The sequence below is a fragment of the Manihot esculenta genome, chromosome 9 (assembly GCF_001659605.2).
Source record: "Manihot esculenta cultivar AM560-2 chromosome 9, M.esculenta_v8, whole genome shotgun sequence".
NCBI classification, from domain to species: domain Eukaryota; kingdom Viridiplantae; phylum Streptophyta; class Magnoliopsida; order Malpighiales; family Euphorbiaceae; genus Manihot; species Manihot esculenta.
In genome coordinates this window covers 35,134,998-35,148,427 of record NC_035169.2, presented here as the reverse complement: position 1 = coordinate 35,148,427, position 13,430 = coordinate 35,134,998, and the positions used below count along the sequence as shown (strand labels likewise).

At 30.0% G+C, this 13,430-nt stretch overlaps 3 protein-coding genes across 4 annotated transcripts; 2 read left to right on the top strand and 1 right to left on the bottom strand.

Annotated features, from left to right (window-relative positions):
* The first annotated feature begins 68 nt into the window (after positions 1–68).
* Positions 69–2,192, top strand: LOC110622589 (peptidyl-prolyl cis-trans isomerase FKBP16-1, chloroplastic). Of its 2 annotated transcripts, none has more exons than XM_021767150.2 (8): positions 69–219; positions 317–475; positions 668–702; positions 849–942; positions 1,059–1,119; positions 1,620–1,665; positions 1,783–1,853; positions 1,979–2,192. In XM_021767150.2, exons 1-8 carry the CDS (start codon positions 161–163, stop codon positions 2,054–2,056), a joined length of 603 nt encoding a protein of 200 aa, XP_021622842.1. In that variant the 5' UTR covers positions 69–160; the 3' UTR covers positions 2,057–2,192. The 2 variants fall into 2 exon arrangements, with proteins under 2 accessions (XP_021622842.1, XP_021622841.1); XM_021767149.2 differs by having other exon boundaries at positions 314–475.
* Positions 2,193–5,915: 3,723 nt separating this feature from the next.
* On the bottom strand, positions 5,916–9,381 carry LOC110622132. The gene is made up of 6 exons (XM_021766538.2): positions 8,158–9,381; positions 7,591–7,692; positions 7,232–7,296; positions 6,813–6,889; positions 6,698–6,727; positions 5,916–6,620 (listed from the first exon to the last, which is right to left on the bottom strand). The coding sequence occupies exons 1-6, from the start codon at positions 8,352–8,354 to the stop codon at positions 6,498–6,500; spliced, it is 594 nt and encodes a 197-aa protein (XP_021622230.1). The 5' UTR covers positions 8,355–9,381; the 3' UTR covers positions 5,916–6,497.
* LOC110622131 (B3 domain-containing protein At2g32645) lies at positions 8,793–9,452 on the top strand. The gene has a single exon (XM_021766537.2). It carries the CDS (start codon positions 8,793–8,795, stop codon positions 9,450–9,452), a length of 660 nt encoding a protein of 219 aa, XP_021622229.1.
* Positions 9,453–13,430: the final 3,978 nt, after the last annotated feature.

Genomic DNA, 13,430 nt, shown 5'->3' with positions numbered 1-13,430 from the left:
ATTAAAATACTACCTAATGAATTTCTAATATTATAAACACTGAATAGTAAAATTAAGTTTACCTTGTAGAACAGCACAATACTAACCAGGACATGCTCTATCCTCTTGACAGTTGACAGCCAAGTCTTATCAACTTCTTCTGAAATTTTCATTTGGTGAAATGGAAGGGCTTCCGTTGCAAACCCTGTTTCACTTCCCTCCGATTCTCCAATCTCCCAGGTATAATGCCCCCACGATTTAGAGCAGTCATTTGATTTAGTAGCAAATTTGCTATTTTTTTTTTCGCTGATCATGTAATTATTGCTCAAATCAGCAGTAAGAGATGGAGAGATTGTCAATTTGCGTCACTAACAGTGAAAAGATTGCCAAGGAGAGGGCTTTTGAAGGCTAGTGGATTCAATACTATCCTATTATGTGTTAGTCCTGTTTTTGCTGCTCCGATTCCAGAGGTGAAGGATGAACCTCCCGTAATTCGGTAAAATGTTGTATGTGTTGGCTTTATTTTCCTTTTTTCACTTCCTTTATACCTTTTTGCTCTTTATACTTTGTGTGGATGGAGGGAAATGCAGAGAAAAGAAAAGAAATTGAATTTCTACCCTTTCCCTTGTTTGATACATCAACACTATTAGTTCTCATGTGAGGTTTTGTTGGGATTTGATGTGTACAGGACATTGAAGCTTGATAGTGGGGTGAGGATTCAAGGTATCTATGTTCTATGTTCTCATATAAATAAGGGTGGATATTACGATCTTAATGTGCAAGAGACAAAAAGATGCCATAAGTTCCTTAGCATAATTAGCATCTTATTCTAAGAATTGGGAACTAAATATCTGGTTTTTGTTTTGTAGAGATTATTGAAGGAGAAGGTCCAAAAGCTGAAGAAGGAGATGTAGTTGAAATAAATTACGTGTGCCGCCGCTCAAATGGATATTTTGTTCACAGGTAACTTTACTTTTACTTGCATATTCAGGAATGATGTTTGCTGATTCATGCTATATATAGTCTCATCCTTTGTTAAATGGATTACCCATTTGAGTTTTTACTGTCTTTTAATGCAGCACAGTGGATCAATTCAGTGGAGAAAGCTCACCTGTCATACTACCTTTGGATGAGAATGGGGTATGTAGGAAACTTTTGTTTATATTTGGAGTTGAAGGAATGTGATAATTGTAGATTTAGCTTTAAGGATGATTGATTCAAGCTTGTGTGTATGTGTCTACTGAATGCTGAGAGCATGTAATGTGGTCTTTGCTATAAAATTTCCATATAGCTGTATACCCGAAGAAATAAAATGGTATAATAGAAGGGGGAAACAAAACATAACACATCAATTATTGGTGGCACTGGTTAAACCATTTACTTTCTTCTTTTAGCATGAGGTGGACACTTGGTGATTGAACTACTAATCAATGGCAGACAGAGTAAACTTGATTACGAAAAAGAACCCACTTCTTTTTTTATCATGCCAACTAGCATTTAAAGTCTAATAGTGAAATGCCTTTTAACTGCGCAGGCTAAGTGCTCTAGGCAAAAGGGAACCCACTTTTTTCTTGAATGTGTGATCATCTTTTTTTGTTAAGAAGAGTGCTTTCATATTGTAAAATTGCTCCTTCTAACAGATTATTAAGGGTTTGAAGGAGGTCTTAATCGGCATGAAGGCTGGAGGTAAGCTCTAGACACAGATTCATAGTGTCTCAAAGTGTTTTTTAACATGGTTTCCAAGTTCTTTTGATTGAAACTTGCTCTTCAATAATGTTTTTTTGTTTCTGGCCATCTCCTCAGGGAAGAGAAGAGCATTGATCCCACCTTCTGTAGGATACATAAATGAAAACTTGAAACCAGTCCCTGAAGAGGTCGACTTTTTCTTTTCCCTGAAAGTTTATTGAATCCATCTGATTCTTTTGTCTTGACTTTATTTTGCATCATCATATTATATTAACTGATTCATGTTATGGCAATGTCCTTGAATTGGTTGCAGTTTGGCCCTCGTCGAAGCCTTTTTGCTCATGCAAATGAGCCTTTGATATTTGAGGTGCAGCTCTTGAAAGTCCTATGAGTTTTTCTTTGTTATATACACATACTTTGTAATGAAACTAGAATCATTTTTCCTTTTAAACTTGTATCCAATGGGACTACTTTTCTTCTGAAGATGTTCCCTTGTGTACCAAGATCCCTTTTTATTTTTCGCCAAAGATTTTTCCCTTGATCTTCTATGCAAATCTGGGTATTTTTGACATATTTTATACGAAATACATTAAATCTGGGCATTTCTCACTCGTTTCATATCGTGGATCCATCCCTCAACCACACTTGAAAAGCTCATAGTTATGGGTAGACTACTGTATAATATTGTGGAACAGAATTAGATACGACTAATCGAATTCTAACTTGGATGAAAAATCATAAATATGATGTAGTTTGATTATATAAGTTCTTGTTTCAAAGTAAAGTTTTGTCAATGATTCATGCAATTCTTTCCCCAAGTATTATCATCTCATATATGGAGAAAAATTCTTATCCGCACTAGAATATTTATATAACCAGCTAATACAAACCTACCAATTGACTGACGTGTGGGTAAGTCAGGGAAGACTTACTCAGTAGTGGCAGGGGCATGGGATTCTACTAGAATGGACCAAAGAATTTGCACATCTTGGCTTGGGCAGGACTTGACGTCTTCATATAAAATGTGTATGCCTTTACCTACTTAATAAGTTAAAATAAAAGAAATAAATTGGAGTTGAATCGAAAATACACTAATAGAATGAGTGCTGCTAAAGATTAACCAGTTATCCATCATCCTTCACTTTGGCTCTGTTAAAAGCAGTATTTAGCATTATTGTTTAATGGTTGAGGCGGTGAATTAGTTAATATTCCTGAATAGGAATGTTCGTGCTAATGTGTATGCATGTGTGTGTGTGTGTTTTTTTTTTTTTTTCACGTGAGGGGAGATCATAGAATAGAGATTGATCAATGAGAATGAGAATGGCAAACATATATGGAGAAACAAATAAATGCAGAGAGAGAATTACTCTTTGTATGAGGCGATGAGTGCAAGCAAAGCCAGAGCTTTTTCAATGGAGAGAAGAAGGACTGAAGCCAACCCATTTGAAGAAATGGAGTAGATTCATAGCAGGTGAATTGCGCATGCAAAAAACAAAGAAAATAAAGCTGCAGGGATACAAACTTGAAAAATAGAATTAAATATAGATGGAGAAACAATGACGTTGCTTTGCTTACACAAATGAGTGAATTATAGACCTAGTACCAGAAAACAATTTGAATTTGTCGTCATGTCTGCAGCTTATCTTCATCAGAAACAGATGCGCAGACCCTGTGCTCTTTTTACGTACCGCTTGTGTCTCGTAATGCATGCATGTATCCCCTTGTGCCTCGGGCCATTCCATTATGGAATCCGTATTGTTTCAGAAAAGATTAGCACTGAGTTCTGGCTTTGATTCTTTCAGTCTTTAGACCCACATTTCTGTGAAGAAGCTCGAGAATCACACGTTTATCATAAGTAATTATGTGGTTTCATTAACTACGCATATGAGGGTAATCTTGCTTCTCCATTGGACCCAGAAAAAGTAATTAAAATACATAGGAAGAAGTCCTTCAAAAGCATCTGCTTTTTCTTTCAATAATTCATGATGTAACCACTAGTATATCTATTGCTTGATTGTTCTAAAATGTTATGCTTTCTTTCAATTCATTTAGACTAGATTGGAAGTGTCTTCTTATAGATAGGGGTGTAATCGAATCGAGACGAGCTGATTTTTATAAAATTCTGACTCGTTTATTAAAAAATTTTATAAGTTCGAACTCGAACTCGACTCAAAAATTAAATACTATAATCAACTCATGAAAAACTTATTTAAATTAATAAAGAGCCTAATTGAAGATCGGGAAAACTTATTTAAATTAATAAAGAGCCTAATTGAAGATCGGGCTCGAAAACTCGTTTAAAAAGTTCGTTTAAACTAATAACGAGTCTAATTTAAGTTTGAATTCGAAAGCTCGATTAAAAAACTAGTTAACAAAATTTAATTAATTTAAATTTTTAAATATTTGTCTTTAATAAAAGTAAATATAATTTAATTAAAATTTATTATAACCTTAATTTAAAATATAATAGAAAGTGAAATTTTTATTTATAGAGGAGTTTTATCCCTCCATCCTTATAAGTTTTCAATATGAAATAGGAGATATTATTTCAATAATTTTTAATATCTCATATAGGATTTGTGTTCTAATAATTAATAAAAAGTGATTTTTCAAAACTTTTGGGTTCTCTTGCCATTCACAATAAATGATTAAAATTTTTTTTTATTATTTAGATTTTAATATTTAAATTTTTTATTTTTTTATTATTTAAATTTTAATATTTAAATATTTATTTATTTATTTATAACATAAAATAATATTTATTATTCAAATACTAATTATAAACTTTTAATTAATTACATAAAATATATTTAATATAAGATTAACCATATAATATTAAATTTAATAATTATTTATTTAAATATTTATATTATATGAAAAATTAATTAAAATATATATAATAAATATATAAATCTATATATAAACACTTTATACAGGTGAGCGAGAGAATTTCTTTTTAAATTATATAATTTTAATTAAATCTGTATAATTTTATTGTTAATATCAATTGACATTTTTATATAAAATTTATTAATATATTATCATTGACTATACAATGCCCATTTACCTTTCAAAAATATATTTATATAATGGCTCATAATTAAGATGTTTGCTAAATTGAAAGTTAAAGAGGTAAATACAATGAATAATTTAAGTCTCTGTTTATTTGTGAAAAATGACTTGTGCTTTGAAAATATTTTTCTTGTGTTGAAAACGTTTTGCGTAAAAAATATTTTTTTAATAAAATAATTTATTTTTTATTATTTAATTTTAATTTAAAAAATAAAATATATTACCAAATTTATATATAAATATTTTAATATAATTCTCAAATTATAGAAAATGATATTCTCCTTTAAAAATAAAAAATATTTCCCTTAAAATGACTTAATTTTTCTCTTGAATAAAAAAATATTTTCTCCGTACATGTGTTATCATTTCATTATTCATATATTGTTATTTATTTTTATTTAAATATATAATTTATATTAAATTATTTTATTATATAAAAAATACTGTACATATAATATAATTATAAAATATTATATAAAATAAATATATTAATATAAAATACGTATAATCAATTTAAATTATATAATTATATATATACATTATATTCAAATTTTATCGATAAAATTATATTGATTTATATTTAAATTATATAAAAATTTTAATTTATAAAATTAAACGAATAATATTAAGTAGGAAAATAATCATACAAATATAATATGAATAATAATAATAACAATAGTTTATTGAGAAATTTAATAATTTAAAAAGAGTGTTTATGTAAAAAATAAATATATAAATTAATAATATAATTATATAATTAAGGGATAAAAATATAAAAATTAACAATATATATAATAAATAGATTAAGTGGCTTAGGAGTATAATCAAATCGAGCTATCTCTTAACGAGCCTGCTCGACGAATATCTTAACGGGTCTGTTTACGAGTCTCTTAATAAATCTGTTTACGAATATCTTAATAAAACTGTTCACGAGCCTCTCAAAAAGTCCGTTCACGAGTCTGTTCACGAGTTTCTTAACGAGTCAGTTCATGAATTTTAACGAGTCGAATATTACGAAGTTCAAATTTAACTTATTTAATAAACGAGTTTAAAAATTAAGATCGAATTTGGCTCGTTTAAAAATCAAATCGAATCCGATCGAATTTTTATCGAATCGAGTCTCGAATAGTTCACGAATAGTTTGATTCATTTATAGAACTACTTATAAATGACTTAAATGCAACAAAGGTAAAGTTTCATCAGTAATTTAGTGCTAATATTTACCATGTGAACTAAAAAGGCCCTCAATTGTCTGGGCTGCCTCCTAAGCAACAACTATTACCCCCTCTTACATTCAAATGAAATATATACATGAATTTGGATGATTCTCCATTCCCCAATGTATAATAAAAATTGCATAATTCCTCAAGCTCTTTTTTTTACCGCCTTACCCTTGAGCTGATCCGTCTACACAGTCCCCAGCAACCTGAGCCACCTCAGGAATTTTTTGTTGATATTCATCTTCCAACTCAAGTTACTAAACTTTATTTCTATGACCTTTAGTCTTTTCCTCATCTTGTTTAGAGCTTCAATCTCTTGAGACAGCTGAATAGGAGAGGGATTGAAAATGGTGCTGCTGCTCTATTCCTTTCTTTTTTTGCTTTCGGTGGGAAGGTCTTTGGAATCAGAGTGATCAAAGTTATAAATAACTAATAAAACTTTTAGCTACTTTTCTGAGTAAACAGCCACACCTCTGAACTCATGAAGAAGCCACACTAGTATCATACCAACAGGAAGATCTAAGTAGACTGTATCATAGATTATATAGCTGCACAGATGATAACCAGCAAAAAAAGGAGTGCAGCTACTCCAAGAATCAAGCAGATGATCATACACACCTTCCTGAGTACACTCATTGAAGTACAAGTGCCACATTGCTTCATCTATTTATACGAAAAATAAATAAATAAATAATAGTTAATTTGGGAAAACTATTAATTCTTTAATTCAATGAATGTACCTGCATCTGACTTTCCAATGCATCCTCTGACTAAACAAAGAAGCAGAAACTACGGTCAGAAGGTAACAATTTGCAGAAAACTTAGAGCAACTTTCATATGAATAAAGATTCTTACAATAAGAGGTTTGAGTATTTCTGGATCATCTTTGGACATGGAGGGCTTGATTTGATCTGCATCATAGTATAAAGGACCTAAAACAAGAGCATATACAGTTAATATGGAAGACCTTCCAAGTACCAGAATATTTACAAGTTCATATTTCTCTGTGACTGACTATCCTAAGTTGAATGTTACAGAAGAAGGAAAGAAGTATAAGTTCATTTACTTCTAAAAGATTTCCTTACATGTATGCAAGGGAATTGTTTAGGCAGTCTTAATAGCCCAACTGATGAATGAAGCTAAGAGGTTAGCCAATCAAAACTCCATGTCAATGATCATGTATTGATTAACAGTATGATGAATTGATCTAAATGCAAGAATATTCTCGCTAAAGCAGCCTCATTGATGCTTGAATCTAATGTGTAGAGTTGTACCTTGGTCATCGCTTATGGTGGGACTATTGGTTCCTTGAGCATTTGCAGCAGCCATCCCTCCTCCCCTGTTAAATATGCAAATATATGACCCTTTTTTTGGTTATATAGCATCCAAATAATTCAAATTCGCGCCTGACAAGCCATACCATGTTCGAAAGCGAAGATGCAAATATGACTTTGATACCAAATTAATGTATCATCCAATCAAGCATAATCAAGAATTGAAATAACCCAAGTGCATAATCTAACATAATCAAGAGTTGAGATACATTTCTAATCACAAATACAGGAGCATTAGATTTGAAAAAATGTGGTTCAATTAACATAGGAAGGTAACAAGGACACAAGAACAATCATACCTCTTTGTAGATGGTGATGCATATAGACTGAAGGCCAGCACTCTTGTTCTTAGCCGGAGGTCCGATAGCATTTCCCATCGGAATTTCGTTTCTTCTTTAGTTCTGCAAATATACTGCAGCAGCTAAATATTACTTAAGCAAGCTAACTGGTTTCTCTTCTTCACTCTTGTATGCAGGGAAAATTTTTCTAATTAGCTAGCCTACTTTGATTTACTAATCTCCTTTCTTTATTTTGATTTGAACCAGGAAATCTTTTGATCTTTGCCTCCTTGAACAGAAAATCACCAAGTACTAATCCATCTTTAATACTGTGGGATGCAAATAAATTTGTAAATTTCTCATCTAATTAAACCAAAATTCGTCTTCTTCTCTTTAAGCAAAACAGTCCATTGGATGTAAAGCAGAAGGGGAAGTGGGGAAAAAAAAAAGACAAATTAATGAAATCTGCACAAAAATCTGATAAAATTAAATAAACTACTTCCACTCACAGCACGCATATGAATCTAACAGCAGCAAAGTAGCGAACAAAGCAAAACCCAGAAGGGCAAGAAGCGAGAACGAACGTACAAGATGGGTTTTGAAGGAGGGTTATGAAGGAGTGATTCAAGGCGATCAAGCTTGACTCCGACCTCCAAAAGCGTTGATTGAGCAGAGTCTCTAAGCCTGTGTCCGTTGTTGATCTTGCTTTCTATGTCCTCCACCAACCTGGAAACCTCTTGTGCTTCTCTTATCCATGCATCTACAAATAGAGAGTGTTCGCTCATCTCTCTGACTTTGCAACACACTGAAACTCCTCGCTTCCAAGTTCCAACTCGCTCTCTTTAAGCTTTACTGGCCATTTGCTAATCGCCCATTTGAACAAGGATTAACTGCCCTCGTTAAACTATGTCGAGTTTAGCAAATTAATCAATAGATATCCTAATGGGGAAGGGACAATCGAATCCCACTTCAATTATATCTCCAAATTTACTGTTAAAGAGTCATTCAATGACTAAAATACCATGACCCCACTTTCAATAATAATAATATTCAGCAGTGAAATCAGATAGATTACAATGAGGATTAATTGGTCCCTACTAATCCTGAACTTCTCGTCCAACAAGGACAAGGACGAGCTTCCCTAAACTATAAATATTTATGTTTGTGTTACATTTGCTTATTGAAAAATTTCTGCTTGAGAAGAGAGAAAGAAATTGGAAGCCATGAGAAAGGACCTACTTGCTGCTTTTGTGCCTAAGAGAAGACGGGGCGCAAATAAAGAGTCTAGAGTCATCAAGGAACTTCCTCTTTTTCCTTATTTTTTACATGTCTGTGGAAAGCCCGCTGAGTGCATGATAGAGAACAAGAAAAGGGAGCAATTCTTTGAAAACGTCAATACTATTGTTGAAGATCATCAATACAAGAAAAAGAAATTGTTGAAGAGATTCAATTTTGAAGAATTGGGTTTAGACTCACCACCGGAGTTACCTAACGAATGGATGGATAAAATAGAAAAACAAGGAGGCGTTGATGTGAAATTAGTGATCATGAAACAACTGTTTCCTACTGATTTGAACCCTCACCATGATCGTCTCTCAATCCCTTTCAAGCAGATAAAAAATGAGTTTCTTACAGAGGATGAGAAGATAAAGTTAAACCAGCAGGAGATCATAGCTGTTAAACTCATGGAACCTTGTGGTAATGTGTCTGAGATGTATCTAAGACAGTGGAATTTGAGAAGTACCAGTTTCTACGCATTGACGACTCGTTGGAAAAAAGTTTTGGAAAGGAATCTGGAATTCAAACAAAATGACATAATTCAGCTTTGGTCGTTTAGGGTCCGAGGAGAACTCCAATTCGCATTTATTAAAGTTCCTCGGTGACGGTGCCGATGCAAATGCATGTGATTATCGTACTGAACAAGATTAGTTAATTAGAGACTTTTAAAGAATATATGGCGAGTAATTTAGAGTTTTATCTGTGTTGAGATACGGATGGCAAGCAGGATTACGTTAATTTGTTTAATGATACTACGTTATAATCTTTGATCACAGTTACGATAATCATCACATCGTTGTCTGGTGATTTTTTTATAAGTGGATCTTTAGTCCCAAAACAAGACAAATTGTTGAGGCTATCCTGCGATACAGCCACGATTTCAATTCAAGAAATAATCAAACCAATCAAGACAAGATGGATAAACATGTTTTTTTAATATAATAATAATAATAATAAATTATCATTACAAATTATCAATAATTTCTTCATTAAATTAATGCTGTAAGATGTTGTTTTTTTCCTACCATTACGTGAAAAATTACGCTGGTGATTCCATGTTTAAAGTCTAAAACCCAGACTCATGCCCAAACCCAAACCCAGCAGATCCAATCAACCCAAACTCACAAACCCACTTTGAGCCCATGTATCATGCAAAAAAAAAAAAAAAAACAAACCCAAAAGGCGAGCTATCGATCAACCGTGACTGCCCACCACACTGACAGCAATAATTGGTCGATTAGTAAATAGTAAGCGAAATCACTAACTCATGGAACGCGCAGAGTCTCCGCATCCAGCACACTTCTCGATCACAGCAAAGCAAACGAATAGTAGAGAAAATGAAAGTGTCCACGAGAGAAAATAAAATCGAAGTCGTCTGAAACATACAGAATAGAAGAATATTATTATTAAAATAATTGAAAATTTTGAGTATGAAAAATTATTTTTTATAATATTTAATTAATTATTATTGAAATAATTATTTATCATAATAATTTATATTGCCGATGCATTACAGCCAAATTTATTTATGCATGAATCATAGAAGAAATGGACTTGCTTAGATCTAACTCTATGTGCACCAAATTTGTTTCAAAATGAATTAAAATTAAAAAAATCAAAATAAAAAATTATACAAATCAAAGTTGAACTGAATTATAGATATTTTTATTACTCTAAATATGACTTTTGAATAATAGAAGGTGAGTTGAGTATTTTTAATTTATCACAAGATAATCACTTTTTAAGCTAATAATTTAATTTAAATGTGAGCTAAGTGAATGTAATAGTAGAGATTCGCAGTATTCGGTTTAAATTTAAAAAATTGATCGAACCAAATTAATTTAAAATTTAGATTTTATTTTTTATTTATATTATTTCGGTTTGATTTTTAATTTTAAAAATTTCGGTTATTTCGATTCAATTAAATTTTAATCAAAAAAATCAAAAAAATTAAATTAAATCGATTAGTAATAATAGTATATTATTTTCAATAATGTAGAAATATCAGATCATATTAAAGTTAAAATATTTCAATTAAGTGTAAAAAATAAAAAATTTATTAAAAATTTAAATTGATCAAATCAAATCGAATCAAATCAGATCGATTTAATTTTTAACCAAAATTAATTCAATTTGATTTTCATAAATATTACAATTTTAATTTTTGATTTATTGAATTCAATTTGATTTAAAATCGTAAATAGCACCACCTATGTTGATAAATTAATGACGAAGAACAAAAATTCATAATTTCTAATTCTCCATTTATTTTATATATTATCAAATTAAAATTATTTTTTACGGTCTAAATGCATATTTTTAATTTTAAAATTTTGTTATTTGTTAGATTTTTAAAATTTTGTTATATGTTAGATTATAGAGTTTTATATATAGAGATAATACACATGTTTTCTTATCAGTAATTTTTATGGGAGATTTACAATTTAGTCATTGAATATTATTATTATTAACAAGTCAGTCCCTATATTTTTAAAAATCTATTAAAATGTTCTTATCTTTTATCTCTATCAACAAAATAGTCATTCCGTCTATTTTTACCATTAAAAATATAGTAAATGACTAAATTATCACCCATTATTTTTCTCCTCCTCCTCCTCTTCCTCCTCCTCCTCCTCCTCCTCCTTTTTCTTCTTCATCAATTCTTCCTCCTTCTACTTCTTCTTCTGCTTCTGCTTCTCTTCTTCTTCTTCTTCTTCTTTTCCTTCTTCTGCTCCTCCTCCTTCTTCTTCTTTTTCTTTTGCTTCTTTTTCTTCTTTTTCTTCTTCTTTATCTTCTTCTTCTTCTCCTTCTTCTTTTTCTTCTTTCTCTTCTTCTTCTCCTCCTTCTTCTTATTCTTATCCTTTTTCTTCTTTTTCATCGGAGGAGGAGGAGGAGAAAAGAAAAGATAGAGATTATTTCGTTGACAAAAAGAAACGATAAGGACATTTTAATAGATGTGAGAAAATATAAGGATTATTTTGTTGACAAACAGAAATGATAAGAACGTTTTAATAAATTTTTAAAAATATAGGGATGGACGATTTCGTTGACGGAAAGAAACGATGAAAAATGATTATTTCGTTGTTGGAAAGAAACGATAAGGATGTTTTAATAGATATGAGAAATATAGGAACTATTTTATTGACGAAAAGAAATGATAAGGACGTTTTAATAGTTATGGAAAAAAATAAAAATGTTTTAATAGATTTTTGAAAATGTAAGGACTAACTTGTTAATAATAACAATATTCAAGAACTAAATAAATGATTTTATTTTAGGGTAAAATTGAATTTTAAAAATTTTATCTCTCATTTTTATCTAATTTTAACTCAAAAGAGGACGAAATGACTATTTCGTTGACGGAAAGAAAACATAAGAATGTTAATAGGTTTCTAAAAATATAGGGACTGACTTGTTAATAATGACAATATCCAATGACTTCCAATTTTTATTTATGGTTACTCAATTTTAATAATTTTTTAAGAATAAATTTTAAAAAATATATATTTTTTAAAATGTTTGTTAGAAGTCAAAATAAACAAATTAAATAATGTGTTAATTTTAGTACGATTTAAGAATAAAAACGTAATTTACAGTTAAAATTAGTCATTTTCTTAGATAATTACAAAAAATTTAGATAGAATAACATTAAGTTAGACAAAATTAAAATACATATGTTAAATTATCATCCTTCCAGAGGGTAGTTTCTATAGTTTAAATATAAAATATTCTCTTTAATTAAGATCTTAACTTAATGGAGAGTAATTCAATTAGAGAATTTTAAATTTTTAGAAAGTGTTAAAATTGTAATTATTTAATTTTTATTTTTATTTAACTTTTTAAAAAATAGAAAATATTTCCTTTTTTTTTATTTTCTAAAACGTTCATTTTTCAAAAAAATAACCACTTCGAATCAAATAAAATCAAAATTTAAACTTTTATGCATTAATTTTGATATAAGTATGAAAAAAAAGTATTTTCTTTTAAAAATAAAAAGTAATTTATTTAATAATTTTTTCAACATATTAATATTTTTAATTATAAAGTATGAAAGTGGGCTTAACAGAGGCCCAAGCGATCTAAAATAACCGGATTTAGGCCATAACTCATGTAACCGACCACGGACATGTGCACGTGAAACGCCAATTCTTTATTAGCACTAATGACGTGCGCTTAAGTGCGAACTTTCATCCTCTCACGCGCTATAAATTGAAGTGACATGCCCTTCCCAATTGGAAAATTTTAACTAAAAACATCACAACTTACATGAACGCGTGTTTACCACGAGCACAAAACTGTTTCTTTGATAAGATCTATATTCCCCCACCACGGCCTCTTATCCTATGGGATGAATCCTTACCCCCTCAATTTTCTTTTAATAAAGAAAACATTTTCCTCATTCTTCCTCTTATTTCTTTTTAAAATAAAAATTTTCTCCCTATTTCATAATTTTAAATATTTTATTTTTACACATATATTAAATAGACTATTATTTTTATTAATTATATTTACTTTAAAAATATTAAATTTTATTAAATATTAAAAAATATTTTAAAAATTCACTTAAAATATAATAATTAATA

Bases quoted from the DNA above. Each gene is read 5' to 3' on its own strand.
- LOC110622589 (XM_021767149.2), top strand. From the start codon at position 161: ATGGAAGGGCTTCCGTTGCAAACCCTGTTTCACTTCCCTCCGATTCTC. The intron at 703-848 runs GTATCTATGTTC...TTTGTTTTGTAG, and splicing joins TAGTGGGGTGAGGATTCAAG to AGATTATTGAAGGAGAAGGT. The intron at 1,854-1,978 runs GTCGACTTTTTC...AATTGGTTGCAG, and splicing joins TGAAACCAGTCCCTGAAGAG to TTTGGCCCTCGTCGAAGCCT.
- LOC110622132 (XM_021766538.2), bottom strand. From the start codon at position 8,354: ATGAGCGAACACTCTCTATTTGTAGATGCATGGATAAGAGAAGCACAA. The intron at 6,728-6,812 runs GTAAGAATCTTT...TTCTTTGTTTAG, and splicing joins AAATACTCAAACCTCTTATT to TCAGAGGATGCATTGGAAAG. The intron at 6,621-6,697 runs GTACATTCATTG...TCGTATAAATAG, and splicing joins CATTGGAAAGTCAGATGCAG to ATGAAGCAATGTGGCACTTG.
- LOC110622131 (XM_021766537.2), top strand. From the start codon at position 8,793: ATGAGAAAGGACCTACTTGCTGCTTTTGTGCCTAAGAGAAGACGGGGC.